Genomic DNA, 27104 nt, shown 5'->3' with positions numbered 1-27104 from the left:
AGCAAGTTGGAGGGAGGGCGAAGACCGGGGAGAAATTTTTTAAAGTCACGTGGGGACCAGAAATCCTGGGGGGGCGGACCTTCAGGCCAAGTGGGTGGATCCGAGGGCGGGCTTCACTTTTGGAGGTGGGATTCTTTAAGGGGACGGTGGTGGAGCCGCCCGGCTGCGCTTTCCTAGAGCGTGGGAGGCGGGATTTGGGGCGGGGCTGCGCCTGTGGGCGGGGTCAGAGAGGGGAGGGGCCGGAGCCGGCGCTCCACGCGAAGCGCGGGGCAGTCGCGGAGAGCCGATCCCCGGGCTGTTTCCTCCTCCCAGCCATGGCTCCGCGCTGCTGGCGCTGGTGGCACTGGTCGGCGTGGCCTCGGACCCGGCAACCTCCCGCCGGGAGCACCCCGAGTAGGAACAGTGCACCCCTGGGGCTGGATGGGAGCGCGGGGCGGCCTACGAGCGCTAAGGGGAGGGGTTGGAGCCAAGCTGGGGCCGAGCTGGAGAGGGGCAAGAGAGGGGACCAGGGCGAAACTGGAAGGGTCCACTCGTGCGGACGAGATGGGGCACGAGATCCACCGGAGGCAGATGAGGGCCTGTGGGGTGGGATGCCCTAGGGTGAGACCATGATGTCCACAGATGTGAGAAGCCGTGAACGAGGGTGACATGGAAGTCTGGGACAAGAGAGGAGTCTGAGACGAAACGGGATTATAGGAATGAGGCCGGAGTATACACTCCGGTAGGGTTCTGTGGAGAGAGGGGGTAGAGAGGTAGAATGGGAGCATTGTGGGGAGATCCACCGCGGTGAGCTTGGGATGGCATGGGGTCCGTGGTATTCTAGCGGGGTAGGTAGGGAACCCCACAAGGAAAATGAAGTACTGTGCAGGGCAGCTTAAGAGGTGGGGGCTGGGGGTTGCTGAGTAGGCCATCTTCAGTGACAGTGAGTTCATGGGCGAGATGTGGGTTTCTGAATGAAGACAGCCTTCGGGGTTCAGAGGCAGTAAGAACACTGCAAACACCAACGCTTAGACAAAAATGAGGGTGCAGCTTGGGAAGCTTCATCTCCTGTTTGACTCTGAAGTGGTTTGGGATTGGGGAGGGAGTGTTGTTCTGATCTCCCTACCTCCCGTCCTAGGTTCCCGCCAGCACTTCTCCACGCAGGAGCAGACCACCCAGATCTGTGTGGTGGGAAGTGGCCCAGCTGGCTTCTACACTGCCCAACACCTGCTAAAAGTAAGCCATGCCCTTCTGGTTCCCTCACCCACGATGCACCTGCTGCTCCAATCCTAAGGGCAGGCCCCACTCTTTTGGGTTTTAAAAGCACTCCTGGATTCCTGATGGAGAATGGGCTCCCAGCCGATCTAGACAGGACACTTTCTACTCGTTTTGTCATCCACATCTGGGGGTCGCCATTTCTAGGTCCTCAGCTATGAGAGAAGTGTGTCTACCTCATGGGCGATGGTCAGTGGTCAGTGGCAGAAGGCTGGCTATGCCTCGTTGGCCAAGCCCTTCAGGGAGCTTGAGCAGACCTGTAAGATGACTTTATCCTGCTCCTCATCTTCCCGTTTTTCTCCACCATCTCCACTCTGTTCCCAACATCCTACATCTTGAGGCTCTACCCCCTCTTGTTAGGGATTTCTGTAACTTTATCCACCTCACTGTGCTGTCCTCACCCATAGCTCCAGCCCTCTCCATGCCATGTTGTTCTTTCAGCCTGCTCTCCACCCTCAGGGCCTCCCCCAAAGGCCAGGGTCTCAAGGCTTATAGTAGTGGCCTTGGTGGGCGGGGCCCCAAGGTTACTAATTATCCTTGAGACTTTGCCAGACCTTGGACCTTGGTGGGAGGGAGGTGGGAGGGAGAACCATGTTGGGAGAGGAGGGGAGACCAAGGCTTACTAAGACATTGGACAATGGCCTTGCTTTGAAGGAATTTGGAGTGTCCATGAAGAGACAGGAGAAATGGTGAATATGTTAATTCTATAAACACATGTGCAGATAGTTAAAAGGTAGGGTGATCGACTACCCCAGTTTGCCCAGGACACAGGGCTTTCAGTGTTAAAACTGGGAGGGTCTTGGGGAGACTGACATGGGTTGTCACCCTGCTGAAAAGGGACCTCAGCATGCCTTTCAAGCAACACGGATGAAAGAGCTAATTACGATGATGTGACCGGCATGAGCTGAGATAGGTGGGGATGAAGGTGTTTCCTGTAGAAGGTGCATTTGATCTGCAATGAAGGAGACCATGGGCTCTGGAGAGGGCCTCCCACATGTGGGGAGTTGTCCCCAGGCAAGCTGCCACATTGTAGGACAATTCTGGTCTCTGTCCCAGAGCCCAGGAATCTCCCAGGGACTGGTGAAGTCCTGGAGGGTTTTGTGTAAGGGACACTGTTAGCTGAGCCCGAATTTTGGGGAAGGGGGAGAGTGGGCCTTCTAGACAGGATTCTCAGTGCCTCTGATGTGAGCAAAGGCTCTGGTCTGCACTCAGCCAGTTGACACGTACACGTGCTTTCCCTGTGGGAGGTGCTGGGAGATGGACACAGGGGCCAGTTAAGAGCTGGTCTTTGCCCACTGGCAGCTCCAAGATACATGCACGGCACATCTGGGGCAGTGACACTTAGCTGAGTCAGACACGGTCTGTGTAGCATCTCATCACATCCCCTAGACAACCTGCAGCAGGTGTCGTGACTCCCGCTTCACTCCCCCAGGTGAAGACTGGGGCTGAGCGAGGTTGCCCAAGGTCCCACCTAGACAGGAAAGGTGCTGGGATCTGAGCACAGGCAGTCTGATGGCAGAGCCCTCTCTTAGGCACCATGGCAGCCCATTCTGGAATCAGTTACTAGACACCGACATGTTCAGGCATGGGCCCAGCACTGGGAACAGGTGTGAGCAGGACAGGCATGGTCCCCACGCTCAAGGACCCGATGTGGGAATTATGGAGAGCAGCGGAAGAGGGTTTCCACAATATTGTAGGGCTCTGGTGGTGTAAGCACAGAAACTGGGGTGGGGGATTGTACAGAGAGGGGCACCTAACTCAGCCAGAGGAGGAGATGGCCAAATTGCTGTCTGAAGGATGGAGCCGGTGAAACTTCCCCAGGGGATGTGTCTAGGGGGAAGGGAGAGGGTCCCAGGTGGGAAGAAACTCAGAGAATGTTTTTGTTAGAAGGAGGACAGAGGAAAAGGGGCCCAAGAAAGAACAGCTTTCAGAGGGAGCTGCAAGGGTTATGGGGGAGAGGTTTGTGGAAAATGAGGTCGGCCTGCGCCAGATGACGGATAAACATGTGCAGTGCATTTAGCTTTGTGGGAGGTGGCCTTGGAGAGAGCAGTGTGACCTAGAGGGAAAGATCCACAGCAGGAAAGAATGGAAGATAAAGTGGGATTGTGCAAGGTATTGTCCACAGGCTGAGCAGTTTGAACTTCGTCCTGCGGCAGTGGACAGCCAGGAAGCCTATGAGGGTGGCAGTGCATGCGACAAGACCAGTAATAGTAATGGTAGCTTTTGTTGATTGTACACGCACGTGGGTCAAGCCCTGGGCTAAGTGCTTCAGGCCTTGCTCATTTACTCTTGAGCGTCATGCCAGAAGGGATATTCTGTTGTACAGAGAAGTTAAGAAACATTCCTGTGACACAGAGCCAGAGAGTGGTGGGGTCCCCGTGGCTGTTGACTCCACCGCCAGAGCTCATCCTGGGTACCACATCAGTGGGGTTTGAAGGAGGTGGGTTGGCTGCCACCTGTGGCTGGGGTGGGTGGGTGGTGGGGTGCCTGGACTCAGGTGTAGGCATTGGAGTGGAGGGCAAAGGGGGTTTGGACAAAGGCGAGGAGGGGAGCAGGAGCGTTTATCAGACTGAGGGCGACTGGAGGGCATGAGCTCATTTGGCCCGAGTTCCACTGAATCGGGGGTATTACAGCCAGAACCAAGATGGGGGTGCGAGGCAGGGCAGTGTCGTCTGTAGGAGCCCCAGCTGCTTGACTCCGAACCTGCTTGTGGCCCAGAGTCTCTCACCGTCCTGACCTCCAGGAGGCTTCCCAACAACCCAGCGACATGTCTCAGTTTACAAAGGAAGAGGCAGATCCAGGAACTTGCCAGTCATGTGGCTGGTTGGTGCCTGAGCGCCGCCCTGTGCCTTCTCCATGGCCCCTGTAGGTGTCCTGGAGGGTAGGCCATGTGGACCAATGTCTGAGTGAGGTCATTTTTTCTAAGACTAGGGCCGCTTCCATCCGTCTCTATCCCTCACATGCCCCAGCTGTGCCCCCGACTCCTTTTCCAGCTCGGCCCCCTTTCCAGCAGGATGATCTTAGAGACTAGAGCTAAGGCAAGCATGAATTTCAAAGGGTGGTTCTCAAGTCACCAGCCTGGCTGGGCATTTCTAGAAGTGTCGAGGGGTTCTAGGGCAGAGCGGTGTGGCACGCCCGGTCCAAGTAGATAAAGACGCTCTCCTGATACGTCTTCCTGTTAGCTGAGGTTTCGATGGGCTGGCAGGTCTGAGCTCAGCTGCTCCATTCCTCTTGTCTGGCTCTCTACGCAGATGGGGAGTCAGGGGGGTCTCTTTCTCCTTGCAGAGGGTCCAGGCCTCCTTGTGTCCTCCGTCCACTGAGCTGGGCCCTCCTGCTCTGTCCGGGAAGGGGAGGACCTATAGGGGCCCAGCCCCTCCCTCAGCCCCACCGCCTGCCACCTTCTTCCCCAGCACCACACCCGGGCCCGCGTGGACATCTACGAGAAGCAGTTTGTACCCTTCGGCCTGGTGCGCTTTGGTGTGGCGCCCGACCATCCCGAGGTGAAGGTGGGTCTCTCTGGGCACGGAGAGGAGGTTTGGAGATATCGGTCCAGGTGAGGAGGGAAGAGAGGCTGCCTGGCTGCATGGAATGACCCCAGGCCCTCTAGATGTCACCCAGGTTCCATCCTGGGGACATTGTGGGGTGAGAGTGGCACAGCGTGGTCCCTGGAGCTGCCTCATCCTCTAACCCCTCCCACTCCGGGGCCCAGCAGAATGTCATCAACACCTTTACCCAGACGGCCCGCTCTGACCGCTGTGCCTTCCATGGCAATGTGGTCGTGGGCAGGGACGTGACTGTGCCAGAGCTGCGGGAGGCCTACCACGCCGTGGTGCTGGTGAGTGCAGACGGCGGCCGGGCTGGGGATGAGGGGCATTGGGGCAGGGCAGCCGCGGGAGGGGGTGGCTGAAGGATGGAAGGCACGTGGGTGAGGCCCAAACCACTGGGTGTGGGCCAGCATGGAAGCTACGGAGTTGTCGCTGAGGGAGGCCCCTGGGAGCCCTGTGGGGGCTGCCTGGTCCCTCGGCTGGTATTGAGGGCTCTGGATCTTTCCTCAGAGTTATGGGGCCGAGGACAATCAGGCTCTGGAAATTCCTGGTGAGGAGCTGCCCGGTGTGTTTTCGGCCCGGGCCTTTGTGGGCTGGTACAATGGGCTCCCTGAGAATCGGGAGGTGAGTTTGGGGAGCACTCCCTCTGCCTCTTCCTCCTCACCCCTCAGCCAGGGCTGGAAGAAGAAGGAGTGGGAGGCTCCCAGTGAGATGAGATGTGAGACGTCAGGCTGAGCGAGGTGGGAGGTCACCTGTGGAAGGCCTCTGGAAAGTTGGGGCCCGGGGAGGGAGGGAGACCTGAGCTGAGGCTCATGTGAGTTGGACGTCTTACGTGTGGGGGAGCCCGAGGGCTCTGGACAAAGGCGAGGGGAACCCTATCCAGACCTCTCTCCTCCAGCTGGTGCCAGACCTGAGCTGCGACACAGCCGTGATTCTGGGGCAGGGAAACGTGGCTCTGGATGTGGCCCGGGTCCTGCTCACCCCACCTGAGCACCTGGAGGTGAGTGGGTAGGTCCGGGGCTGGAGGGATGGGGGTGAAGTCACACTGCGGGGAGGGTGCCCCTGCTTCACGGTTCCGGCCACATCCCTGCAAGCTGAGCCTCAGTTTCCCCTTGGTGTCAGGCAGAAAGTCTTTCGAAACTCAGCCCATGAGCTTCATGTCACACCATTTCCTTTTCACTTTCAGAAGTGCAGCTCTGTGGGCCTTTAAAAAACAGTACTATTCAGTGTGTTACAGGACCTTTGCACATACCACTCCTCTGCTTGGAACACTCCCAACTCACCTCTTGCCAGTTAACCTTTCAGTTCTTGGCTCAATTGTCCCTTCCTTCAGGAAGCCTTATACCCTCCTCTCACAGACTGTCTACTTCTGTTTTCCAAGCATGTTGTCACCACTGTAATTTTACATTTATTGATGAGTATTTGATAAGTATCTCTCTCTCCACCAGATCAGAGGCTCTGTGAGGGCATGTCTCTTGCACCGTTAACACCTGCCCTCTCCCCCTGCTCCTTGCGTGGTGCCCTGCACCTAGTAAACCCTTTTTGAGTAAAAGAGCATGGGCCTGGTTTGCTGCTACCGTGTTTCTGTTGCTACCGAAAATAAGACCAGGTCTTTTATTAATTTTTGCTCCAAAAGACGCATTAGGGCTTATGTTCAGGGGATGTCCTCCTGAAAAATCATGTTGGGGCATATTTTCCGGTTAGGTCTTATTTTCAGGGAAACGCGATTAATTGGAACCATTTGCAGAACTGGCGGCAGTGCTCCATATGGCCACCGGGGGGGGGCAGTGGTGCATTTCAGACTACCAACCTTCTCAGGCTCACTCAGGGTCGGGACATGACTGAAAGGAGGCTCAGTGTTGGATGACTTTAAGGTCCTCCTTTTGTTCCAGAAAACAGACATCACGGAGGCTTCCCTGGGGGTACTGAGGCAGAGTCAGGTGAAGACGGTGTGGATAGTGGGCCGACGAGGACCCCTGCAAGTGGCCTTCACCATTAAGGTGCTGGGGCCAGAGGGAGAGGGGCCAGGGTCCTAGGTGGATTGTTTGCCCTTGGGAGGTGGGGGAGGACAGAGCCCCTGGGGATAATTCTGCCTGGGGTGAGAGAGGGGAGCTAGGTGGAGGCCAGTTCCTCCTGCAGTGCTGGGTGATGGTGGTGTCCCCTAGCTGGCCTGGGCTCTGGGGTGGGCTCCAGAATGAACAGTGCTCTGGGCCTGATCTCCTCCCCCACTCCCCACCCCCACCCCCAAGGAGCTTCGGGAGATGATTCAGTTACCAGGAACCCGGCCCATTTTGGATCCTGCAGATTTCTTGGGCCTCCAGGACAGAATCAAGGGTGAGGGGCCCCGGCCTGGCCCCCCAGCTCACTAAGGAGGGGATGGTCTAGGTCAGAGGGCTTGGGGAGGGCATTCGGGGTGAGGACTGTAACCCAGGCACAGCCCTGAGCTGTTCTGCATTGCTGACAGAGGTGCCCCGCCCAAGGAAGCGGCTGACAGAACTGCTGCTTCGAACAGCCAGTGAGAAGCCAGGGGTGGAGATGGCCGCCCGCCAGGCACTGGCCCCCCGAGCCTGGGGTCTCCGTTTTTTCCGAAGCCCCCAGCAGGTGCTGCCCTCTCCAGATGGGCGGCGAGCAGCAGGCATCCGCCTGGCAATCACCAGACTGGAGGTGAGTCTCCTGTTACCCAGAGACACCCCTGTTGTCGAGTCTCCCCACCCCAGCCACGTGTTGCTCGCACTCCCCAACAGGGTGTCGGTGAGGCTGCCCGGGCAGTGCCCACCGGAGACGTGGAGGACCTCCCTTGTGGGCTGGTGCTGAGCAGCGTTGGGTACAAGAGCCGCCCCATTGACCCCAGTGTGCCCTTTGACCCCAAGCTTGGGATCATCCCCAATATGGAGGGCCGGGTTGTGGATGTGCCAGGTGAGAGGGTGTGGGAAGGTTAGGCACCAAACTATGGTGGGGAACAGGGAGGCTGGCATCCCCTGGGACCATTCACATTCATTCCTTCATCCAGTGATGAGCCCGGCCCTGGGAGTCTGGGTCCTGGGACCCAGCCCCACCCTCCTCGTGACTCTAGGGTAAGTTCCCAGTCTAGCTGAGACGCCCACGTATGTCTGGTTATTAAGTCATTCACTTTACTGAGGCCTGTTCTGGGCTAGGCCCTGTGCTCATTGCTGGATTTGGAGATTAAACAGCAGCGCCTGTCCTCAGGGAGCTTCCAGTCTGACTAAATATTCACACACCTGTCTATTCCTTCAGGAAACATTTCCTAAGGGCCTGCTGAAACTGGAGGTGGGCAAGACCCAGCTCCTGGTCTACAGGGAAACGGAGGTGTAAGGGGGGATGGTACGGTACAAACAGGTTGAGAAAAATCTGGGGTGGTGAGTGAGCAGCTGCAGTGGGCCTAGAGGACTTAGGGTATACCGATGTGTGTACTCACATCTATACTGGGGGCTCAGGCTCGCCAGGCTAGTGTCCAGCCGCCTCCCATTTTCTTACCCCTTCACTATCCTCTCCCAGGCCTCTACTGCAGTGGCTGGGTGAAGCGGGGGCCCACAGGTGTCATCACCACCACCATGACTGACAGCTTCCTCACCAGCCAGACGCTGCTGCAGGACTTGGAGGCGGGGCTGCTGCCGTCCGGCCCCAGGCCTGGCTATTCGGCCATCAAGGCCCTGCTCAGCAGCCGAGGTCTGAGCCCTGTGTGAACTCCTGGGAAGTGGAATGGGTGGTCCCGGGGCCTTTCCTCTGTTTGGGGGTTTGCTCTGGGCTGGAATGGAGGAGGAGGTTGAGGTAGTGACTCGTCTTTCCTCTGCCTCAGGGGTCCGGCCCATCTCTTTCTCGGACTGGGAGAAGCTGGATGCTGAAGAGATGTCCCGGGGCCGGGGCGCTGGGAAGCCCAGGGAGAAGCTGCTGGATCCTCAGGAAATGCTGCAGCTGCTGGGGCGCTGAGCCCAGCTCCCAGCCGGGCAGGGAGGGGAGGAGTGCTGCACAGGAGAGGGGCCTGGGCCAGTCTGAGTGGGACGCTGCACCATAGCTGCATACCCTGCCTGCCCTCGCATGGATCCTTGGCTGCTTCTTTTCCAGGGGTCTCTGAACACTTCCCCCTGCCAGAAGGTCACCCTTGCCAGTGTAGGTTTAACTCTCAGCAAGGAGATAACCTCAGGGATGGGTGCAGGTACACGCTGACCTTCTTCCCTCCCACCTCTCTCCTGCGGACTGTGAAGGGTCACCAGGTCAGGAATATGCTGAAAATAAACCAGCTACAAGGGAGGACCAATGGTTGATGTGCCTGCGCCTTCTTCTGGAGCCTGGGGTCACCTTCCAGCCACAGTTCCCCTCTAGCCCGCAGGTGGCGCTGCAGAGCGAGCTCCTGGCTCAGGGGCCTCGTGGAGGGGGGTTTGGTAGCCAGCCCTGGCTCCCACCCTTCCTTTCTCGGCTTGGCCCTGCTGCTAAGGCCTGCCTGCCTTCTGCCCACGCTGCAGGCACCCTAAGGCCCTGGCCTGCTTGCTCTGTTGGCCCCACTGCCTGGTCCCCTCCCTGGTTAGCCCGTGGTACAACCAAAAGAAGAAAAGAGAAAAAGAGGGAGTGAGAGGACTGGGCAGCAGCTTGCCCCAGTCCCTCCCTGTGGTCCCCACACCTCTGGTGCGAGTCCCCCATTCTGCTTCCAATGCCTTGCACGCCTCATCTCTTTCCAGCCAGACCAACCAGCCTTTTAAAAGCAGTACTAAACTCCCCGTAGCTATTTGCAGTTTACAAAGCATGTTCATCGTTTAAATGACAGTCCCCAAGATGCTGGCCTCACTTTATAGACTGGGGGAATCCTGGAAATTAACTGGCCCAAGGTCATACAGCTAGTGAGCTTTGGACTCGAACCCAGGACTCCTGGCCGGTGTTTTCTCTGAGGCTGCTTTGGCCCCGAGTGTCGGGTCTGGGGACACAGTCCTGGAGAGGGGAGAAGGGACCCAGACATCCGCACGCCCGTGGCGAGGAGGTGCTGGAGGAGCGCGGGTGCGGGCAGCGAGGCGGGCGGGCCGGGGCGGGGCGGGGCGGAGGCGGTGGGCCCCGGGTGGGGCGGGCAGCGCGGGCGGCGGCGAGCGCTCCGCCACAGCCGGCTGGCGAGTCCCGGGAGCCAGAGGCGCGGCGCTCAGCCCGGGACGGAGCTGGGCACCGAGCGGGCCTCGGGAGGGGCGCAGGGGCGGGCCGAGCCCGGCGCGCCCGGCAGCGCCACGGACACCGGCCCCGAGGCGCCCCCGGCTCAGGAGCCCCCCGAGCTAACAGAACGCGCCAGCGCGCGAAGCCGAGGCTCCGGGACATGCACCGCACGGGAGGCGGGCGGCGCGGACTCTGGGCGCTGGCGCAGCGCCCCTTCCTCCCGGTGAGTGGCGAGCTGCGAACTGGGGGCGCAAACTTCGCCAACTTGGGGCTGGTCTTGGGCACCGAGCGGGCAAGGACGGCGGAGACAGACGGGGGACACCCGGGGAGAGTCGGGCCAGCGCAGAAGGAGGGGCCAGCGGGGCACCCGGACCCTCGGGGGCCGGGCCTGGGGTTTGGACCCGGACGGGTGGAGAGGAGGCGAGGAGGAGAGACAGGTGACAGGAGCGCGGCGGATGCGAGGGAAGGACGCGGGCAAGGCGCCCAAGATGTTGGTCTCCCGGGTCCCGGAGCCCTCCAGTTCCTTCGCCTGGCGCGGTGGCAGCATGGGGGAAGGGGCGGTGCGGGGACTCCGGAGTCTGGGCTGCCGGACCCCCCAACTGTTGCTGCTGGAAGCCGCTAGGGCGGGGAGTGGGGGTCGCCGCTGGGTTCCGCCAGAGCGAAGGGGGCTGAAGCGGGCACTAAGCAGGACGAGGGGAGCTGTGAGTGGCTCCAGGAGCCCGGCCCCCTGGCTCCGGGAGGTTGGCTGAGCACCTGCGGCGCGCGTACGCACTCACACCCCCACCCCTTTACCAGCTGTGAGCCCCCCAGGCCCTCCCCTCCCAGCCCTTCTCCTTCCGGTACTCCTCCAAGCTTGACGCTCCTTCCTCTGATCCCAGGGAATCAGCGCAGGCTTCACGCGGTGGTGGGATCTTCCCAAATTCTGAGCCCGTGCCGGGCGGACCCAGGCTCCGAGAACGCGAAAGGAAGGGTGGGCGGAGAGGGCCCTGAGAGAGCCGTGAGCCCCCCCCCCCCCCGGGCGCTGGGCCCTGGCTGCCACACCAGCGGATTGCTCTGGTCTCCCGGGGCTTGGACCACGATCCCCGACGGCGGGGAAGGGAAAGCCGAGCCCCCTGCTGCAGAAGGCGGGTCGTGCCTAGGTCTAGGCGGGCAGGGCCGGGGACATGCGAAGGCAGACGCACGTAGCGGCCAGAAAATCCCCAAGGCGCGTCCCCTGACCCATCCAAAGGTCCTGCTAGGTGAGGAAAGCGGGAATTTCCGCCCGGCCCTGTGCTCACCCCAGTGCTCCACCCTGGTTCCTAGGCCTGCTCGCCCGACGCGACTTCTGGCTCCAACCCCCAAGACCTCCAATGGTGGCACTGCCTTGGCTCTGTTCCCAACCTGGAGCCATGGGGAAATCGAGGGAAAGAACTTATTTGGGCCTCGTCTGCTCTGTCTGCTCTGTGTCCGTGTAGTTTCTGGCTGTGCCAGTCTGTTTGAGTCTGTTTCTAAACTCCATACTAGGAATTTGAATAGAAACGTGAAGGGGACCGGCCAGAAACCGGACTCCAAGGTTTACGCCAGGCCCTAGGGCAGGCCTGGGCTGTACCCCGCCCACTGCCCCACCTGCCAGGACAGCTGCGCCCCACCCCACCCTCGGGGCGTAGGGATGGGGGCCTAGGAGCCCGTGACCCCGCCAGGGGTAGCAGCACTGTGGGGGGTGCGGGCTACGTGGTGCCCAATTTGGCCGCCAGGAGGCGTGGCGCGGGTCCCCGCGTCTGGAGTGGCTGCCGCTGCCGCCGGCCGCCGCATCGCGAGTGTCCTTGAGCTCCTTGAGCCGCGAGTGACGATGGCTCTCTCCGCTCGCGCCCCCTCCTCCTGCAGGGGGAGCCTGATGCCACGTTCCCTATGAATTATTTATCGCCGGCCTAAAAATACCGCGAACTTCACAGCCCGAGTGTAAGAGATTCCTGTCGAGGGGAGGGGGGCGGGGCACCTCCCCTCCCCCGGAGGAGCAGAGCTGAATCAGCCAGGAGGCTGGGAGTAGGTCTTGGGAAGGAGACTTCTGTGCTGGTACCAGTGGCGGTTAAAATGGAGGGGCGGTCTTCTCCCCTGACGCTTGTGTTTGGGTTTTGGCTCCGCAGTAGGAAGGGAGGGAAACCCGACGGCAAAGCAGAGGCTGCTCACCGAAAGGGTAATGGGTCTTCAGTTAGCCGGGGTCCCTCCGCTGCAGCTCCCCAGAAGCAGCATGGACTGGTGGGTTCCTGGCCTGGCAAAGGGGGGAGCCCTCATTGTCTGGTGTGTGTGTGTGTGTACACACACTCACGTACGTGGTCGGTGTGCCGCAGCCTGCCTGAGATTGGGGGAGCCGGGGTGAGGGGGAGAGAAGAACCCTAAGCACGTGGAGGTGCGCAGGCCAGTTAAGGTGATGCTGGGTATCCCCTGGAACTGACCAATGGCACCCTCCTCTGGGCCATTATGGGGTCCATGTGTTCATTAAGCAACCTAGTGCGTTTGTGAACGGGGTGGACCACATATGGATGGGCAGGGGTCTTTTAGACAACAGTCCACTGTGGGGTCGGGCCTCACTGAGGGGGCAAATATAGCACGAGCCACCTCAGAGGCATAGCCTGGAGCTCCCCCCACCCAAGAGAGGTGGCGGAGGGATGGGAAGAAGCGCACCTGGCCTAAAGCCCTACCTGGATTCTTGTCTTCTCATCCCAGGTGTTCTGAGCCGGGGTAGACCAAGGCAGGTGCCCTGTGGGAGAGGGATTTAGGCTGGGCTCTGAAAATTCTGGAATTTTGTCTTAGTCAAGAGGGAGGCAGTGGGAAGAGGATGTTCCAGCATGAGGGAACAGCAGAGCAAAAGCCCGCAGATGAGGACAGTGGGGTTGTCTGGCCACTAGACTGGCAGGAGAGGGGGGGTCCACAGAGAGGAGGACAAGTGGTTGCAGTCAGGATAGGTGGAGCCCTGTCCATGGGACCAAGGTGTCTGGGCTGCATTTGTGGACACCAGACAACAGCTATTTTAGGACAGGTACTGTGGCCAGTGGGGTAGATGGGGTGGGTGGATGGGAGGTGGAGAGGTGGGAGGCCAGGGGGAGGGGTGAGTGGGAGATTGCATTGGGCCAAGGCTGTGGTATGACCCTCCTGGCCTTTGGGGGAGGCTGAGTGACACACAGGGACAATCTCCTTGAATCTGCCTATTGCTGTTTGCAGCTCAGACTTGCCTGATTGAGGCACCCCCTCCAGAGGTTTTCTGTGATCACTCCTGGTGAGAGGTACACCCAGCCTTAACTTCCTGTGCTCCTCCACTGCAATCTGAGAGGACACCTTCCCACGAGAGAGCGTGTTTGGGGCAGTGCCCCTGGAGTTGAGGGAGGGCTTGGGTCCTTCATCTAGAGTCCTGTTGTCCAAAAGAAACAAAACGAGAGCTGCATGTGTCCTTTAGAATTTTCTAGTAGCCACATTAGAAAAAGTAAAAAGAAACAGGTGAACTTTAATAGTATATTTTGTCTAACTCAGTGTATCTAAAATATTATTTTTTCTACATGTGATCTATATAAAATAGTGAGATATTTTACTTTCTTTTTTTCTTACTAAGCCTTCAACATCCAGTGTGTATTTTACATTTACAGCATATCTTGATGAGCCACATTTCTAGCAGAAGTGGGGAGGCTGGGGCTTCCCAGAGGGCAGGGAACCTGCAGGGATTGGAGGTGCGGGCAGGGGTGAGCACGACAGTGCCCTTTGCAGGTGTAACCTGCGATCCCTGATTGATGGTGGATGAACATGGTGTCTAGCCTGGCATACTTAGGTCCCATCCTAGACTCACCCATGTCTCCGGGATGATATCTTAAGGCAGTGTACCAGGAAACCATACCTGGGGGGTATGATCTCAAGGGCACCGAAATGAGTACCGTATTCCCTCTTCTGCTCCAAATCCTGTCTTCTCTGCCTGAAATTAAACCAGGCCCATCCTGGTCCCTCTTTAGCTCTCCCCTGTTCAGAAGTTTTGTCGGGGATGTGATGAAGATGGGAGGACAGGAAAGCTGTGTCCAATGGCCAGCTGGGAGGGAGAGCTATGTCAAGGGGCAGCACTCACCTGGCTCATGGTCCCAACCCAAAGCAATGACATTTGTTTAGCAGGGATACACGTCAAGCCTTGGGGTTAATTTAGAAAAGACAGCTCAGGTGTAAGAGAGTGACCCCAAGTCCTGCACAGGTCACTGTGTCACACCCCTGCTGTGAAAGAGCTGCTGCTAATTGGGGCCATAGGGGGAAGTGTAGGGATGTCCAGTGCCCAGGAGGAGGGCGCTCGGTGCCAGGCAGGGCCATGCAAGCTCAGTTTAGGTTCAGTTAGAATGGAGAATCGGGGCAGGGAGCTGCCTTCCTTCACCTGGCTGAGGGGCTGTCACCTGTAGGATTAGGTGACAGTGATAACAGCTGTGGAGTTGGTCCTGTGAGTATTGCAGGCACGAAAATGTGGCTCAGAGAAAATGAGCAACTCCTCCCAAGATCACCCAGCTAGTAAGTGGAAGAACTGGGACTTGAACTTGGATCTGTCCAACTCAAATCCATACATTTGGATACCAGACTGGCATTTTCAGTGTACCTTCCTCAGGCAGAACCCAGATGGATGAGTTTCTAAAGGGCTGATCTTTCTAGCTAAGAGTGCCGTTCAATAGGCGAATGGAAGTAATGAGCACCTATGGTGGCTCATGTTCTTCCCAGCCCCTGCCCCCTGGGCTGCCCTTGGGATGCTCAGCTAATCTCTCTGTCTCTTTCTCTTTGTCTGTTTGTGTCTGTCTGTCTGTCTGTCTGTCTCTCTGCCTCTTTTTGTGGAGGGAGGTTTCCCCCTCTTCTCTTTCATCCTCCGGATGTGTGTTTCTCCGACTCCGGCCTTCAGCTCCTGTCTGTCTGTTCATCTTTTCTCTCCGTGCCTCTGTCTCCCTCCCTGTGCCTGTCCTGATCTCTCTGCAGGACCCTCCAGTGGACATGGGTGGGGCCCTGGGGCCAGCCCTGCTGCTCACCTCACTCCTCGGTGCCTGGGCAGGGCTGGGCCCGGGGCAGGGCGAGCAGGCTGTGACGGTGGCCGTGGTGTTTGGCAGCTCGGGGCCACTGCAGGCCCAGGCCCGGACCCGCCTCACCCCCCAGAGTTTCCTGGACCTGCCCTTGGAGATCCAGCCGCTCACCGTGGGGGTCAACAACACCAACCCCAGCAGCCTCCTCACGCAGATCTGTGGGCTCCTGGGAGCTGCCCGTGTCCACGGCATCGTCTTTGAGGACAACGTGGGCACGGAGGCCGTGGCCCAGATTCTTGACTTCATCTCCTCCCAGACTCACGTGCCCATCCTCAGCATCAGTGGCGGCTCCGCTGTGGTCCTCACCCCCAAGGTGCCCGTCTAAACTCAGGTCCCCTAGTCCCTTGGGCCTGGAGCCAGACTGGGGCTGGGGGAGTGGGGCTGAGTCTGGGCCAGGGAGAGACTTAGGTCCTGGGAAGCTGGGTTTGGGTGGGACCCACAGGCAGGTGGGGACTAAGGGCGTGACATGGGTGAGAGAGGAGAAGGCTGCCGGCATGATGTTCTAGAAGATACATTTTCTAGGCTGCTTTCACATTTGTGTCTGGATGAAAGGTGGGCAGGTGGCCAGCCCACCTCTGGCTGTGGTGGCAGCCGTGGCCCACCTTCTCTCTGCTTCTCCGGCCTTCCTTGGTCAGGCTCCAGACCCAGGGGTAGAAGACCAGGCTGGGCATGGGACCTGATATACTCAGCCTGCAGGGACAGCATCCAGGGGCCGTCACTGTCTGAGGCATAGGGGAGACATGTTCTCACAGAGCATATATCCTGTGGGGAGAATATTCTAAACACAGATTCATCTGCGATCACAACTAGAATGAGTGTTCTGAAGGAAAAATACAGGATGCCATCAGGAAGTCAGACGGGGCCCCGGTCTGGGTAGGGGTTTGGTTGTTCAGAGAAGATGTCTTAAAAGGATTGTGAAGTTGAGATCTGGAGGATAAGGGGAGCTGGTATGCTGTGTGTGTGTGTGTGCGTGTGTGTGTGTGTGTGTGTGTGTGTGTGTGTGTGTGTGATGGAGAGTTCCAGGCAGAGGGATCAGGTGGTGTGAACCCCCTGAGGTGGAAAGGAGCTCCGAGTTTTTGAGGAACAGAAAGAAACCTGGAGGAGGGAAGTGGGATCCCAACTACATCGAAAGACATTTGGGTTTTACCCTCAGTAAGTGGGGAACCAAAGAATGTGTTCAGGGGTGACTGATTTGCCTTTCTTTTATGCTTGTATTTTTATTTTATAAAGACTTTTATTTTATTTTATGGAGATCATTATTTTACGGAGACTTTTGAACACACATAAAAGTAGAAGAGTATAATGACTTCATGTACCCCCATCCCTACCCCCACCCAGTTCCCCCTCTTCTGTGTTATTTTGAAGCAAAGCACAGACATCCTATTATTTCATCCATCAATATTTCTGTGTGTATCTCTAGCAGATAAGGGCTTTAAAAAACCCACCGTATATTATCATATCTAAACAAAAAAAAATTCCTTAACATCATCAGATATCCAGCCACCATTCAAAATTTCCCCATTGTCTCATAATATCATAGACGCTTATTTTTAAGTTTGTTTGCTTAAATCAGGAGCCAAAGTGGGTTCGTTCCCACATGACAATTGGTTGATTCAGCTTCTGAGTTTAAGTCTCTAGGCTCTTCCTCCAGCTCTTTTTTCTAGCAATTGTTTGTTGAAGGAACTGAGTTATCCGTCCTGTATTGTTTTTCCGGATTTGCTTTATTTTCTTCTTTTTTTAATGATTGGGACAGTAGCAGTATGGTGAAATCTCGGAGGGGATGCAGGAGCAGCAGGGAGCCCACAGTTAGGAGTGGTTTGCATTAAGCCCAGGCTCCAGCTGGCAGGACCCTGGGCATTTGTGGTGGCGGAAGTGGAGAGGGAGGAACTTTCTCATCGCCAGGGCTCTGTGGAGAATGGTGATTTCGGGCCCGACATTAGCTCCCACAACGGTGGTCCTCCACCCTCACGGTGTTTTAGAAAAACACTCAAGTCCAGCGTCCCATCTCTAAGATTCCAATTCAGCTGGTCTGGGGCAGCGCTTCCCAAACTACAATCACCTGAAGAGCTTGTTGAAATGCAGATTCCCGGGCGTCACCCCCAGAGATTCTGATCCAGTGTGTGCGCGATGCGCCCCAGCTTCTGCATTTCCAACCAGCTCCCAGGTGACGGTGATGCTGTCCTCCGGCCTCGGTCGGGTGGGGGCCCTGCATCCAAGTCATCTAACGGGTGCAGCGGTTAGAAAGCACGTCGGGGTCGGGGGGAAGGGGGAGTGGGGCGGGGCTCCCGGGCCGCCCAGCACCTTCCGACGCACGGACGTCCGGAGGCTGACCCAGGGGGCTGAGGTGGGGGCGGGGGCGCGGGGCGGGACTCGCTTCGCCCTGCCCCCGCTCAGGCCCCGCCCCACCCCGTCCCCAGGAGCCGGGCTCCGCCTTCCTGCAGTTAGGCGTGTCCCTGGAGCAGCAGCTGCAGGTGCTGTTCAAGGTGCTGGAGGAGTACGACTGGAGCGCGTTCGCCGTGATCACCAGCCTGCACCCGGGCCACGCCCTCTTTCTCGAGGGCGTGCGCGCCGTCGCCGACGCCAGCTACACGGGCTGGCGGCTGCTGGAGGTGCTCACGCTGGAGCTGGGCCCTGGAGGGACGCGCGCGCGCACCCAGCGTCTGCTGCGCCAGGTCGATGCCCCGGTGCTGGTGGCCTACTGCTCACGCGAGGAGGCCGAGGTGCTCTTCGCCGAGGCGGCGCAGGCCGGCCTGGTGGGGCCTGGGCACGTGTGGTTGGTGCCCAGCCTGGCACTGGGCAGCACTGACGCGCCGCCCGCCGTCTTCCCTGTGGGCCTCATCAGTGTCGTCACCGAGAGCTGGCGCCTCAGCCTGCGCCAGAAGGTTCGCGACGGCGTTGCCATCCTGGCCCTGGGGGCCCACGGTTACCAGCGCCAGCATGGCGCCCTGCCTGCCCCGGCTGGGAACTGCGTCAGTCACCCTGGGCCCGTCAGCCCTGCCCGGGAGGCCTTCTACAGGTGGGCACCTGCCCAGGGCATGTGAGTCAGGGGGAGTGAGCCTCAGGGGACCTGGGTGTCAGTGAGCTTGGACTCATTAGCTACACCGCCCACCAGCTGTGTGCCTGGGTCCCAGTGACTTCCTCTCTCTGGGCCTTAGTTTCTTCATCTGAAAAAAGATCAGGTGAGGATTGTAGGGGTCAGCACAGGAAAACGAGAGTGAGTACAGGATAAATGCTCCCTGTTGTCGGCGGTGAGCCAGGAAGTGGGGGACAGGCTTTGTGGTCCTGGGCAGGGCTGCAGGCAGGGCTAAGGGGACATCCTGGCTCCTCTCCCTGCTTGCAGATACCTACTGAATGTCACCTGGGAGGGCCGAGACTTCTCCTTCAGCCCTGGTGGGTACCTGGTGCAGCCCACAATGGCTGTGATCGCCCTCAACCGGCACCGCCTATGGGAGATGGTGAGAAGGGGGTGAGCCCAGGGGCCCTCTGTTTCCCCTCATTTTGTTCCCAGCCCCTCTTGTGCCCACAGCTGAGCAGAGAGTCCCTTCTGTCCCTTACCCAGCCCCTCATCCTTCAGTTCTCAGCTGAAACATCTCCAATGGGAAGCCTTCCAGGTCCCCCAGGTTGGGTGAAGCACCTCAGCTCTGGGCTACCACAACACCCTGGCCTCCCTCCACTGCAGAACTTATCAAGCTGTCTTATCACAGTCCTGCCTCTGGCTGTGCTGGCCAGGCGGGCATATAATTAAATAGAATTTGGGGAGATCGGTGCTTGAGTAGAGATGTGTGCAAAGTATTAAGGGAGTAGAATGGAGGGGCAGGAATTAATTCTGCCTTCAAAGGAGGAAACTGGGGAAGGCTTCACAGAAGTTGGGACGTTTGGGCTGGGCTGTGGAGAGTTGAGGAGGAGCTCACCAGGAAGAGATACTAACCTTGTATGGACAGAAGGGCAGGAAGGTTTGGGGCAATTTTATGTGATGTATTTGGGGGTGTGGAAACGGAGGAAGAAAAGTGGAATAATGGGGGTAATTGGACCTGAATGTGAAAGGCCTTCAAGTGCTTGCTAAGGAATTTATACTGAGGTCGGGAAAACGAGTATGGTGAGACAGACTCAGGTGTGGGCTTTAGGAAGATGCTGTGGGCTAGTGACAGTATGGAGGCTGGATTGGGAAGTGCAGGGATGGGAGCCGGGGAGGTAGCTGCAGGCCCCCTCCCTCCTGGCCCCTGGCCCTGACTCTCCTCTTCTCCAAATGCTCCCGTCTCAGGCCCTGCTCTGTCCTGCTCCATGCGTCCCTAGTTGTGGGAGGGGGCTTCATGACCCTGGCGGGTCTCACCCAGAGGCCCCAGCTAGAGGGTGGGAGTAGTAGGGGTGCAGGTACCCGGCTGAGGCTGGTTGCCCTCTGCAGGTGGGGCGCTGGGACCATGGCATCCTGCACATGAAGTACCCAGTGTGGCCTCGCTACAGCGCCTCCCTGCAGCCCGTGGTGGACAGCCGGCACCTAACGGTGGCCACGCTGGAAGAGCGGCCCTTCGTCATTGTGGAGAGCCCCGACCCTGGCACAGGCGGCTGCGTGCGCAACACTGTGCCCTGCCGCAGGCAGAGCAACCACACCTTCAGGTTGGTGAGAACACGGGAGGCCGCTGTGAGCCATGTGCTGCTGTGTGATGGCAGGTGTTGCATGTGTCCTGTGCCTGGCTCTGGGGGCGGGGTCCACGTGCCAGGTGGGAGGAGCTGCTGGCTCTGACTCCCGGTGGTCTCTTGGTGGCAGCAGCGGTGACACAGCCCCCTATACCAAGCTCTGCTGTAAGGGCTTCTGCATTGACATCCTCAAGAAGTTAGCCAGGGTGGTCAAGTTCTCTTACGACCTGTACCTGGTGACAAACGGCAAGCATGGCAAGAGGGTGCGCGGCGTGTGGAACGGCATGATTGGGGAGGTAGGCCCGCCCCCGAGGTCCACCTGAGCCCGCCTGCCAGCCCACCTGCTGGCCAGGGTCCACGCATCACTTAGCCACCCCAGCTGTCCCTAAGGCATTTCCTCTTGTGCTGGGGATCAGTCAGAGTGGGACCCAGGCCCAGCCACTAAGGGTCTCCCAGCTGACAGAGGAGATTGGCTTGTCACCGGAGATGCCCCCTGGGGTGGTCAGCACTGAAAGTGGAACTCTGAGGACCCCAGGTGGGAACAAATGACTCAGCAGTGGGTGCTGCACGGGGTGCCCGGAGGCGGCTGGGGAGAGCGCTCCAGCGTGTGGGAGCCCCTCCTTCAATCTGGGCTGGATCCCCATGGTCCTCAGGTGTACTATAAGCGAGCAGACATGGCCATCGGCTCCCTCACTATCAACGAGGAGCGCTCCGAGATCGTGGACTTCTCCGTGCCCTTCGTGGAGACGGGTATCAGTGTGATGGTGGCTCGCAGCAATGGCACCGTGTCCCCCTCGGCCTTTCTGGGTGCGGCTCGGGTGGGCAGGGATGGCTCTGGGGCAGGCAGAGGGACCCACAATGTGGATGGGTGGAGCTTGGGTCGAGCTGGGGAGCTTGGCGTGGGCCCTCAGAGGGCAAGCACAGCAGCCATGGGTACTTCTGAGCCTGGGTATTGAGTAAGGGTGGGGACAGAGGGGGAGTGGGATAAACGGTGATGCCATCGTGAGGGATGAGAGAACCAGTAAGGCAGGCTGGCTTCAGGATGTGCCTAGTGGGCTGGGCAGCAGAACAAGGGGAGAAGCTCCTTGGGGAATTGGGGTAACGCACCCAGAACATGGGAAATGGTGCTAGTTTCTGACTTGATTAGGAAGTCATTTGTAGGGTAGCCCCTTGTGCTAGGCCCCACAAAAGGTCCTGGCCTTCCCAGAGCGTCCAGTTGGGAGGTCAAGTTGGGACTTGCAATGTGGAGTTGAACAGAGAGCAATGAGTATGGGCTAGAGGAGGGAATCCCGGCTCTGCCCCTTCCTGCTGTGTGGCTTTTGGGAAGGCACTGAACCTCTCTGAGCAGGGCTCCTCAGCCACAGGGAAGACAGCAAACTCCACTTCACAGATGGGCATCTTCTCAAACGAGCAAGTGCTGACCTTAGTCAGGGAGACTGAAACCACTTGTCAGAGACCTCAGCACAGTCTCCCAGCTCCTTGGGCTTCGGTTTCTGTGTCAGTAGCTTGAGGAGAAAGACTTGGCCTCAGAGGCTATGATTCCAGGCAGAACAACCAGCGCATCCATGCCAGGCCAGGCATGGGAGTTCCAGAACAGGGGTGTGGTCAGCAGGGCTAGCTGGTGAGCGGGGAGAGGAGGATGGAGAAAAGTGGGCTTAGGCTCAAGGGGTGGAGAGGGAAACCGGATACAGGCAGGGGAATGGGAGAAGGGGAAGGAGTGTGGGTGTAGACCTTTTTGTGAAAGGAAGTGGAGGGGAGAGAGGGTGAATGAGAGCCAGGGGAAGAGTGAAGTGGAAGGGAGGTGTCCTAGGATGGGCTTATGGGACCCTGTCCCAGGGCAGATGTGAGGGGGAGACCAAAAATGCTGGAAGGCCTGACCTCCCCTGGGGGTGGGGGCTCTCCTGGGGCTCTGCAGCTCTGCTCAGTCCATGGGGCCAATGGGCCCTACTTTGACCCATGGACCCATCTATCTGCACCGAGCTCTCTGGGCTGTGGGTGGGAGGAGCAGCGTGGCGGCCTCTGAGCCCCTCCCTCTGTTCCCAGAACCCTACAGCCCCTCCGTGTGGGTGATGATGTTTGTCATGTGCCTCACCGTGGTGGCCATCACCGTCTTCATGTTTGAGTACTTCAGCCCCGTCAGCTACAACCAGAACCTCACCAGCGGCAAGAGTGAGCTCTCACCTGGGCCTGGGAGGAGGAGGCTGGGCTGGAACACCCGGAGGGTGGGCTCAGGGCCCCAGGGGCCCTTTGGAGAAGGCCAGATCCTTTGCACAACATGGGGGGGGGGTGGCAATCAGATACACGAGAGAGAAACAAGGTGAGTTGATTTGCCCTGGAGCGGGGATGGCCTGGGAGGGGGCCCCCACGTAGGCTGGAGTGGGGATAGGAGCCGTGGAGTTGGGTGGGCTGAGGTCTGAGCCCCTGTGTTCTGGACAAGAGGAGCTCCAGCATCTGTTCTCTCGCGCCCAGAGTCCGGGGGCCCATCCTTCACCATTGGCAAGTCTGTGTGGCTGCTGTGGGCGCTGGTCTTCAACAACTCGGTGCCCATCGAGAACCCCCGGGGCACCACCAGCAAGATCATGGTGCTGGTCTGGGCCTTCTTTGCCGTCATCTTCCTCGCCAGCTACACCGCCAATTTGGCCGCCTTCATGATCCAGGAGCAGTACATTGACACTGTGTCTGGCCTCAGTGACAAGAAGGTTCTAGGGCCACAGCTGGGGAGACCACGGGCAGGAACAGGTGTTGGGTGGGACACAGGACAATCGGAGTCAGTAGCATTTGAATTGGAGCCCGGAGTAGGAAGGAGCTGGGGAGGCGGGGGCTGGGAGTGGGGAGAGATGGCCCAGGTCCCATGAATGAGTGGCCCTGGGTAAGTCTCTCCTTACCGTGGCCTCAGTTTCCCCATTTGTAACTCAGGAGTGGCCTGGACAGAATCTAAGGTCATTCTGCTCTCACTATGCAAGTGTAGACTATGGGGGTGGGGTTGGGGTGAGACGATGCCTGGAAGGTTGGGCTAAGGGTCACAAATGGCGCTGCCCTCTGTCCGCAGTTTCAGCGGCCTCAAGATCAATACCCACCCTTCCGCTTCGGCACCGTGCCCAATGGCAGCACGGAACGGAACATCCGCAGCAACTACCGTGACATGCACAGTCACATGGTCAAGTTCAACCAGCGCTCGGTGGAGGACGCACTCACCAGCCTCAAGATGGGGTGGGTCAGCCCTGCACATCCCTTCTGTCTCTACTCACACGTCTCCCTGGTGACCAGCCTCAGCTCTGTCCCTTCCTGGGAAACCCAAGGTGGGGACAGCGAGGCTGGGCTGTCCTGGGGAGACTCCTGGGGAGACTCCTGGTGGGTCTCCTGGGGGCAGGGGGAAGGAGGTCTTAGGGCAGAGTGAAGCTTGAAGCAAAAATGGATACCCAGCATGCAATCCAGATGTGCAGCTGAGGTGGTGACCAGAGTTCGGCTTTGCCCTAGGTGGTAGCTGTGACCTTTTTAGGGTCTTCGGGACAACGAGGGTTGGGCAGAGAGGGTGTGTCCTCTGGGGGCAGAGAGGCCCTTGGCCTCTGTGAGGAGAGGTGGGGTCCCCAAGCTATGAGAGGGGCTCTTCTCTGCATCCAGGACCCAAGGGAACCAGAGAAGGCTCTGACTATCCCTCCCTCCTGGGTGGTGCCCAGCGGGCTCATGTGGCCCAGACCCCAGGAGGCCCCAGGTTTGGTGTCCCTACCCCACGTGATCCCTGGCCTGAGGGCTCCTCCTGTCCCTAGGAAGCTGGACGCCTTCATCTACGATGCTGCTGTCCTCAACTACATGGCAGGCAAGGACGAAGGCTGCAAGCTGGTCACCATTGGCTCTGGCAAGGTCTTTGCCACTACCGGCTATGGCATCGCCATGCAGAAGGACTCCCACTGGAAGCGGGCCATAGACCTGGCACTCCTGCAGTTCCTGGGGGACGGTGGGTGCTGCTGCTGGGGGTGGGCCCATGGTCAGATGGCTGCCTGATGGCTGCGGAGCATCTCACCGTTCTGAGCCCCCCAGGCCTGTGGGCAGGGAGAGGTCTGTGGGGTGAGAGGTTGGGGCAGTGTGGGGGGTGTATTTGAAGGGACTGAATGGAGACCTGATGAGAAGAGATGAGTTTGCCAGGAAAATAGGACTGGAAATAGGAAATAGGACTGGAGGAAATAGGACTGGAGGTTGCTGAAGGCCAGGAAGACAGGAAGAGCTCAGGCCACACCGTGGGTGTTGAGCGGGGGTTGAACTCCTTTTTTTCTTTTTCCACCCTGAGATTACCTGGGTAGTGCCAAGGCCCCGCCCAGTCAGAGCCTGGGCCCAGGCTTGCCTGTGTGAAGGGTCCAGCTGAGCCTGCCCGCAAAACCCAGAGGAGCTTTGAGTTTCGAGTTCCAACCCTATTAGCTAAGTAACGGTCTGATTTTCCATCAGTACCATAGAGTAATGATAGTGGTGATGACAGTGAAGGTGCTTGTGGCCTCCTCGGGCCCAGGCCTTTAGTCTGTGTGCCCAGCTCCATGCCTGGCATGTAGGGCATCAATACGTGTTTGACGAATAAAGGAATGATAACGTTTACCCAGTCAGGAAGCTTCTAAGGGCCATGTGGGGGGTGGGTATGTCGAAGGCTGGCATCGCCCACCCCAGCCCCCACTCTGCTTTCCTTCCTGCTCATTGACACCCTCCACCCCCATCATGCCCTGTGGGGTCCTACAAAGGGTGGCACCCTGGCCCCAGACCCTACCTTGCTCAAGCCTTGGGTGAGCATTGGGAGGGTCCCTCCTGAGCCAAGTATGCCCCCCACCCAGGGGAGACACAGAAGCTGGAGACAGTGTGGCTCTCGGGGATCTGCCAGAATGAGAAGAATGAGGTGATGAGCAGCAAGCTGGATATTGACAACATGGCCGGCGTGTTCTACATGCTGCTCGTGGCCATGGGGCTGGCCCTGCTGGTCTTTGCCTGGGAGCACCTCGTCTACTGGAAGCTGCGTCACTCAGTGCCCAACACGTCCCGGCTGGACTTCCTGCTGGCCTTCAGCAGGGTAGGTGCCCGCCCCGCCCTAGACAGCACCAGCTTTTGGGCACCAACCCAGACATTCAGAGCTAGCCATGGCCCCATTGACACATGTGCAAACCGAGGGCCCGAGAAGTGGCATGGCCTGCCAGCATCACACAGCCAAAGAGAAGCAGAGCCCTTCTGCAACAGGCAGGGCAGCACTCTGCAGCCAGGCCGACTCCGACTGGAGTCCTCCCTGCCATGTACAAGCTGTGTGACTTTAGGAGGAGTTAACCTCTTGGAGTCGCACGTCGCTGCTCGGTAAACTCACATCAGCGGTGCCTGGCACGCAGGTGGCGCTTAACAAACGCGAATTGCCCCCTGGGATTCAGAGGTGTCCGGGGTGGCGCCTCCCACGGGGTGCGGCGGGGTGCGGCCCGAGAGGGGGACACTGCTCATAGCCTGTGTCCTCCCTACTGCGCAGGGCATCTACAGCTGCTTCAGCGGAGTGCAGAGCCCGGCCAGCCCCGCGCGGCCACCCAGCCCCGACCTCACGACCAGTTCGGCCCAGGCCAGCGTGCTCAAGATGCTGCAGGCGGCGCGCGACATGGTGACGACGGCGGGCGTGAGCAGCTCGCTGGACCGCGCCACGCGCACCATTGAGAACTGGGGCAGCCGCCGCGCGCCCCCGCCGCCCGCCTGCCGCGGCCCTCGGCCGCCCACGCCCGGCCCGCCCCCCGACCCGGCCCCCAAGGGTTGCGGTCCACCAGGCGGGGGCCACAGGGCCCCGCGTCCCCTGGGACGCCCCGTGACGCCAGGGTCGCCCCTGACCGATGTCTCCCGGGTGTCGGGCCGGCGGGCCTGGGAGGCGAAGTGGCCGTTGCGGACCTGGCGCGGCGGACGGCACCTCTTGGCTTCGGACAGGCGCGCGCTCCCGGCGCGCCCCCTGTCGCCCAAGCGCTGCCACGATAGCTCCTTCCCTAGAGCCCACCGATTGGGGCGCCCCTTCCTCCCGCTCTTCCCAGAGCCCCCGGAGCCCGAGGACCTGCCCCTGCTGGGGCCGGAGCAGCTGGCTCGGAGGGAAGCCCTGCTGCACGCTGCTTGGGCCCGGGGCCCGCGCACACGCCACTCTTCCCTGCCCAGCTCGCTGCCCACAGGGTGTGCCCACCTGTCCTGTGGGAGCTTGGCGCAGGCGCAGTCGATGCGGCTGCCAACTTACAGGGAGGCCTGTCAAGAGGGCGTGTGGGCAGGGGTCCCCGCCTGGCCACACAGACAGCATACCTGCTTCCACACCCAAACCCACCTGCCACTTTGCTGGAGGGCTGTCTGCCCTCACCTCCCACCCTGTGCCAGCCACAGCCCCTGGCTCGCTGGGGACTGGGGGCCTCCAAGGCACAGGGGCAGGACTCTGGGGCTGAGCACAGGCTGCAGGGACAATGGGGGGCTGGAAGAGGTCAGAAGGGTGGCCTGTGGGACACACAGCTTCCCGGGACCTTGCAGTTGGAGGCGGATCAACAGCTTGGAGTCAGAAGTGTGAGGTGTCAGCTAGTCTGGTTCCTGGCCAGCTGGATTCTCCACCTGGCACTGCCAGGGTTAGGGGGCAGGCAAGCTTGGACTTTTCTGACTTCTGTCATGAAATCCTGGCTGTGGGGCCTGTGACACTGTCTTTCATGGTCAGTTCAGTGACCTCCGCAACCTCAGGTCCTGGGGTGGGCTCGGTTCTTGCTGTCCTCTTATCATGCAAAGCCCTTCCCACTGGACCTGGAGTCACAGGGCTCGGTGGGGTACCCTGCCCTGCTGTTAGCCAGGTCCTGGTCATGGTGGCAGGGGACTCGGTGTGGGAGCACAGAGGCTGGAACTCGGGGTTGGGGCAGGGCTGTCCCACTCCTCGATCTACTGGCTGGAGTTTCTGTTCAGCGCTGCGGTATTAAACCTTTTACAATCCACTGGTCCTGCTGCCTCATTCTTGGAGGGAGCACATCACAGTCTGTGGGCAAGAGGAGCATCATGGGAGTATCCCAGACAGAGTGCCCACCCAGAGCAGGCGGGCAGCTCCCTCTGAGGGAGTATCTGGGCAGTGAGGCTGAGAGAGGGCTCTGCCGGCAGACGCCACTTGGTATTCAGCGCCAGTTCCCGCCCACCCTAGTGCGGATGTGACAAATGTGCTAAGCACGGGGGCTCTGGTGGCGAGGAAGTTCATTCTTCAGTGTCCTTGAAAAGATAGGCTGGTGCCAGGGGCTATGGGTGTCCTGTCCTACCAGGGGCCCACCTGGGCACCTGACAAGTGTCACGGTGGAAACGGCAGAGGGACGTCTATTGTGGGGAGCCTGCTGGGCTCTCCTGGGCCCTGGCCGACTGCATTCTCTGCACTGCGCTGGCTCTGGAAGCCTGGCACCGGTGGCTTCCAGGGTCAGGCACAACTCAGCCTCGCTGGTGCTGGGACTCCTCGGAAAGG

General features: G+C 59.4%; 2 protein-coding genes across 2 annotated transcripts; both read left to right on the top strand.

Moving 5' to 3' along the window:
* The first annotated feature begins 225 nt into the window (after positions 1-225).
* On the top strand, positions 226-9584 carry FDXR (ferredoxin reductase). Its single transcript, XM_081028298.1, has 12 exons — positions 226-393; positions 1118-1215; positions 4665-4760; positions 4967-5089; positions 5310-5423; positions 5698-5799; positions 6692-6799; positions 7049-7133; positions 7264-7463; positions 7544-7715; positions 8316-8486; positions 8617-9584. Exons 1-12 carry the CDS (start codon positions 315-317, stop codon positions 8745-8747), a joined length of 1479 nt encoding a protein of 492 aa, XP_080884424.1. The 5' UTR covers positions 226-314; the 3' UTR covers positions 8748-9584.
* Positions 9585-10056: 472 nt separating this feature from the next.
* On the top strand, positions 10057-26362 carry GRIN2C (glutamate ionotropic receptor NMDA type subunit 2C). The gene is made up of 13 exons (XM_081028915.1): positions 10057-10173; positions 14839-15326; positions 17431-18029; positions 18354-18468; positions 19416-19627; positions 19779-19944; positions 20302-20455; positions 21692-21817; positions 22118-22347; positions 22698-22858; positions 23416-23603; positions 24463-24695; positions 25134-26362. Exons 2-13 carry the CDS (start codon positions 14928-14930, stop codon positions 26184-26186), a joined length of 3636 nt encoding a protein of 1211 aa, XP_080885041.1. The 5' UTR covers positions 10057-10173; positions 14839-14927; the 3' UTR covers positions 26187-26362.
* Positions 26363-27104: the final 742 nt, after the last annotated feature.

The sequence above is a fragment of the Rhinolophus hipposideros genome, assembly GCF_964194185.1.
Source record: "Rhinolophus hipposideros genome assembly, chromosome: 20".
Taxonomy (NCBI): Eukaryota; Metazoa; Chordata; class Mammalia; order Chiroptera; family Rhinolophidae; genus Rhinolophus; species Rhinolophus hipposideros.
The sequence above is the reverse complement of the archived record's forward strand: the minus strand, read 5'-3'. Positions and strand labels throughout refer to the sequence as shown.